Source organism: Argentina silus, assembly GCF_951799395.1.
Source record: "Argentina silus genome assembly, chromosome: 1".
Lineage (NCBI taxonomy): Eukaryota > Metazoa > Chordata > Actinopteri > Argentiniformes > Argentinidae > Argentina > Argentina silus.
In genome coordinates this window covers 31,317,796-31,323,734 of record NC_139655.1, presented here as the reverse complement: position 1 = coordinate 31,323,734, position 5,939 = coordinate 31,317,796, and the positions used below count along the sequence as shown (strand labels likewise).

The 5,939-nt window shown below is 45.4% G+C and overlaps 2 protein-coding genes across 6 annotated transcripts in view; both read left to right on the top strand.

The window, feature by feature from the left end:
- LOC310813529 (pleckstrin homology-like domain family B member 2) overlaps positions 1-1,359 on the top strand; it is a 56,149-nt gene extending 54,790 nt beyond the window's left edge. For all 5 annotated transcript variants that reach the window (XM_083682582.1, XM_083682581.1, XM_083682579.1 and 2 more), the window contains one exon: positions 1-1,359. This exon is cut by the window's left edge and continues 354 nt beyond it. The gene's annotated coding sequence lies outside the window, so the exon portion shown is untranslated.
- Positions 1,360-2,702: 1,343 nt separating this feature from the next.
- Positions 2,703-4,532, top strand: LOC310814809 (polyadenylate-binding protein 1A-like; the record flags this gene model as incomplete). The annotated part of the gene is made up of 3 exons (XM_083684324.1): positions 2,703-3,909; positions 4,015-4,242; positions 4,324-4,532. The coding sequence occupies 3 exons, from the start codon at positions 2,703-2,705 to the stop codon at positions 4,530-4,532; spliced, it is 1,644 nt and encodes a 547-aa protein (XP_083540450.1).
- Between the last annotated feature and the right edge of the window lie 1,407 nt (positions 4,533-5,939).

Genomic DNA, 5,939 nt, shown 5'->3' with positions numbered 1-5,939 from the left:
TGGTTGCTATGGCAACATAGCACCATGACAAGTTAAAATTAATTAAATTACATTGAATGGTTATTTAGCATTTTTCTGCATTAGAGATGTCTTCTAAATGTGTTTCTCTTAATGACATGATATCACCAAATGACAGTTTTCATAGTGTAGGTCTATTTTCTGTGTGAGCGGAATACTTCCTGGTTTGGTGGGAGGAGGTTGTCATGTGTGCGAGTGGATGATGGGTAATATGAAAGTCATTTGGTTGCTTTTCAATCAAATGATCAGGGGGAAAGGTTACTGAAACATATTCAACCTTTAAATCCAAGGGTTTTATATGTGTTGATGTGTGTGTGTATACATGTTCATTGCACATAACTCAGGTGCTAATCAGCCGCAGTGAAGTCCAGTTGTACTCTACTTGCCGATGTTAACTGGATATCCTGAGTGTCTCCAAGACATAGCCTAATGTCTAAATATCTGTGGAAAAAGGATAAACCTCAAGCAAATCTCAAATGACACACAGTGCAGTGTTCCATGCAGTGCACTCAGTCACATAGGGGAATAGGTAGTTATTTGGGATGAAGCCTTAGAAATATGTGTGGTACAAGGACATTAGATTTACCTCGTATCATAGATGTTTCTCCTTATTTTACTTTTATCATTATGCTGTTTTGTTTTAGCTGCTTTTATCATTCACTATCCAGACGATGTTAGCCGAGAGTTGTATTGTATTTATCAAATGCCTGCCTTGTTTTATATATTATTGAGACCAGCCTTGGAAAATATGTTTGTGCACCTGTTTTCCCTCCTGACATCATATATTATGCATGGTTGATACCTGAAGAGGAGTTTGGCATGTTTTGTAAAGTGTGTGTGTTTGTCCATATCACTCATTCTGGTTTAGGATTGCAAGGTAGGAGGGAGACAATCCCATGGAAATACAATAGAACCAAACACCCCTGTTTAACCGTGGTAGACTAATGCTAATGTTTTGGGCTCAATTTATTTTCAACTAAAAAGAAGAATTGCATTTCTAATCCAATAGTTTAACAGCGTAACTTATTTTCAATCAGTATTTTCTAATTCAATTGATAACAGTTGAAATGGTTGACCCCAACCTTCTTGAAAATCAGTGAGAATTTTCAGAGAACAGCTCATCTGTGCCTGTAGTTACTTGCTCTCGCCGACAGAGCGGGATAGCTGTGTCGTTAATGCGGAACAGTTGTTTAAAATCTATATATTTTTTAACTTTTGTATAAGTATGAATGGCACCATCATTTAGTCATTATATACTGTATTTATGCCATCGATTACCAATGCATGTATCTTTATTTTTTTTTTGCATTCAGAAAAATAAAGCTAAAATATATTGTAGGACTACCTTGAGTTTGTGGTCATTATTTTATGAGTAACACATTATGGTGAACCATCAGCTTGATGGAAGGGTATATACAGGGGCACCGCCAGGTGGGTGGGAAATCGATCTTGGGTCAACGGCATAAAACTATTTTAATGCCTCCTAAATGGCAGAGCAAACATAAATAATACTGTACCCAGTGTAAAAACCTGTGTGGTGAATCCTCCCACTAGCCTGCCAAACACCCTTTTCATAAAAATGGTTTATTCCACATATCGTAGCCTACCCTATAGTACACATTGCAAGGAAAGCGCAGTACACAACAGAGCAATGGTCTGTTAAATGCTGCAAATTCCAGTCAAATATATAGTTTATGAGGCCAACAAAATCATGTCTCAACAACAAGTGTAAATGACATCATGGAGACGATACAACTCATCAATTGTGGAGCAGCGCTGACACAGACTTCTTTACCAAGCATCTGTTTACTGTAGTTATATCAGTATTACAAACCATTGAGATGGGACAGTTTGGGTGTTTTTGCCACCAAAATGCTAACTTTGATATACTTGGGTATCCATAAACCATAAAAGAGTTTTACTGAAAAGAAAAAGGGAAACACCTAGAAGCAATATCCGAATGTCTGTCAATCCTACATCTGAAGCTCTATGTCTAAACACAGTTATGTGCAAAGTGTAGGAACAAGTGATTCAAACATTTGACAATGTGCTGAATTGTTCTATGTTCAACAGTTATTTAGCGAATGAACAAACACATGTCCATTAGTTCAATAAGTAGTTCCATTGTTTTAAATGTTTTAACTTCTTTCAAAGCTTTCTATGAAATGATTGTTTCAAAGAAGGCCCTGCCACCATTGTTGGACTGAGGACCGTGGCTCCCATTGAAGACACACAGAGGACATGACCTTGGTTGTTTTGAGCCCCCCCCCCCTCTCTGGGATAGAGATGCTTAAGGGCCACTAAAACACACAGGCATATTCAGTTAAAATATCCTTATTCATGTGAAATACATCTGCTGGGGAAGGATTCCTCATGAACCCCTACATGGGGTTTGCTGATCTTAGTACAAAATGGACCCTGGCTGTGGTCTGTGAGGTAACAATGACTGAAGTTAGAATTCTACTAACATATTACACACATCACATCCAGTCATTAAGGATGTCACAATTGACAATGTGATGACATAACAATGTAGAACATGCAGCTGGGGTTCTAGAATCCAGCTACAGTACACATGCCATTCATTTACCTGCAATTCCTCTGTGAAGAGCTTGATAGATAGATGTTATTTGTTCTTTTCACTGTTTTTTTTCACCTCTTGTTGTCTGAAAGGGCCATTAGACATGAATCCTAGTGCGCCTATTCAATTGATGGCCTCCTTGTATGTAGGAGATCTCCACAGGGACACCACTGAGGGAATGCTGCATGAGAAATTCAGCCCTTGTGGTCCAATCATCTCTATAAGAGTGTGCAGGGACATGATAACACGCCGATCTCTTGTGTATGCCTATGTCAACTTTCAACAGCAAGCTGACGCAGAGCGTGCCCTGGACACCATGAACTTTGATGATGTCAATGGAAGACCTATGCGCATCATGTGGTCTCAGCGTGACCCTTCTCTGAGGAATAGTGGGGTAGGCAACATCTTCATTAAGAATTTAGTGGAGACTTTTGACAGCAAGGACCTCTACGACAGGTTCTCTGAGTTTGGGGACATACTTTCCTGCAAGGTAGTATCTGATGAGAATGGCTCTAAAGGCTATGGCTTTGTGCAGTATAATACCCAGGAGTGTGCTGAGAGAGCTATTAAGAGACTCAATGGCACGTTATTGAATGACAGAAAAGTGTTTGTTGGACACTTCAAATCTCGCAAAGAACGAGAGGCTGAACTTGGATCCAGGGCCCGAGAGTTCACTAACGTGTACATCAAAAACTTTGGAGAGGATATGGATCACCAACGCCTTAAGGAGAGGTTTGAAAGATTTGGACCAGCCCTGAGCATCCGTGTCATGACTGATGACACTGGTAAGTCCATGGGTTTTGGATTTGTCAATTTCCAAAGGCATGAGGATGCCAAGAGGGCCATTGATGAGATGAATGGCCGGGTGATAAATGGGAGGCGGGTCTACGTGGGCCGCGCCCAGAAGAGAGGAGAGCGCCAGACTGTGCTGAAGCGCCAGTTTGAGCAGATGAAGCAGGGCCGCAGGTGCGCCAGGCGCCATGCTCACAGAACCAACCAGCGCATGCAGAGGATGGCCAGCGTCGTTCATGCCGTTCCCAACCCAGGCATCAACCTCTACCAGGTTGCTCCCCCACCTGGATTCTTCATGGCAGCCATTCCACAGGCCCAGAACTGTGCTGCTCCATATTTCACCAATCAGCTGGCTCAGCTGAGACCCACTCCTCGCTTGGCTACCCAGAGTGTGATACCTCTGCACTTCCAGAACATGCCCAACACCATGTGTCCATCCGCTACCAGGCCTCAGACCTTCAATGCTATGAAGACCACACCCTCCCAGTTGCCCCATATGATGACCTTTCAGCGCATAGGTCAGTATATTTTCTGAAGCAACGCTGGTCATAGTGGTCTGACAACACCACTTGCCAAACATTTACCATAAATATCCCTTTGATTATGATGATCTTTCCTCTCAGCTACCCAGGCCTTGAGACAGCGCCCTGCCAGTGCAGATGCAGCTACAGCACGGATGCGCACCGTGCCCCAGAACAAGTACACAGCTGGTGTACACTACCCCCAGCAGCACATGGCTCCCCAGCCACAGGTCCCCATGCAGCAGCCTGCTGTCCATGTCCAGGACCAGGAGCCTCTGACTGCCTCCATACTGGCTGCCGTTCCCCATGAGGACCAGAAACAGATGATAGGTGAGTCTATTTGTTTGTTTTTATGGATCCCCATTAGCTGTTACTGTTACTGTTACAGATATTAATTCTCCCTCCCTCCAGGTGAGCGTCTCTTCCCATCTATCCACAACATGCACCCCAGCATCGCTCCCAAGGTCACCGGCATGCTGCTGGAGATGGACAACTCTGATCTGCTCCACATGCTGGAGTCTCCAGAGTCCCTGCGCTCCAAGGTGGATGAAGCGGTTGCTGTGCTGAAGGCCCACTGGGCTGAGGAGGCAGCACAGAAATCTGGCCACATCCCAGCTTGAGTTCCAAGCGGCTAACACATAAAAAGGAGATCCGGACTTTGAAACCTACTTCACCATAAAAAAATATTGTTGTTCTGCCCCTCGTCTACCTTCCACTGACCTAGCCCATTCCTGTGTTGACTACCCGCCTGCCTACCTGACCCCTGCCTGTCTGACTACCCACCTGTCTGCCCGACCCCTGCTCGTCTGACTACCCCCCTGCCTGCCGAACCCCTGCTCGTCTGACTACCCGCCTGCCTGCCGAACCCTGGACCGACCCTGGACTACTCGACTACCATTCCTGTGTTGACTACCTGTCTGCCTACCTGACCCCTGCCTGTCTGACTACCCGCCTGCCTGCCCGACTCCTGCTCGTCTGACTACCCCCCTGCCTGCCGAACCCTGGACTGACCCTGGACTACTCAATTACCATTCCTGTGTTAACTACCCGCCTGCCTACCTGACCCCTGCCTGTCTGACTACCCGCCTGACTGCCCGACCCCTGCTCGTCTGACTACCCGCCTGCCTGCCGAACCCTGGACCGACCCTGGACTACTCTCTATTGGATTATCTTTCTCTCTCCTACCCCTATTCCCCTGTTATAATTAAATACGCCTTCGGGCTAAACCCCACCACCTTCTCTGTGTGCCGTTAATCTGGTTCTTCAGACGTTCACGGGTAACATGAGGAATGGTATGAAAGACACATGTTGGCATGGAATGGAATGATTACAATGAGCCCGTCCTCCAATTTCCACCTCTAGCCTCCACCAGCCTCCACTGTTTATGTGATGTATAAAGTTTGATTTACTAAGACAGATACATCGTTAGGATGCACCAGTTGGTCTGAGGTTAGTACTGAGGTTATGGCTACTTTGCATGTGTGTTCCCCAGGAGGTGGATCCTGTCCAAGACACTGCATGTGTGTGTGTGTTTTCTACATTAACAGGAAGAGGACAGATATCAAGGTCCTGGCTCCTGCTGATAACCTGTACCACCACTGGCTGATGATCATCGCCATGGCCGTGCTGTACAACTGGTGCCTCCTGGTGGTCAGCTATGGTATCACGCCTCTCTGCATCCCCCCAACCAGTGACTGACATGGTTTATCTCCTTTAATGACATGTGCCTTCTGAACAAGAGAAAACCATGTAGTGTCCTCAGTAACCCTTAAATGCCATGTGTCTTTTGGACGAAATACCTCCATTACCCAAAACCCATGATAAACAGCAGTAACTATAATCCATGGTAACCTAAATTGACCCATACAAACTCATGCTGGTCCACTTGCTAGTCTGGGAACCCCTTTGTGCATGCGTGCGTGTGTGCGTGTCTGTGTGCTACAGGGCCTGATTTGATGAGTTATAGACCAGAGGTTCCATGGTGTGGCTGGTTCTGGACTACCTGTGTGATAGTCTCTACATCCTGG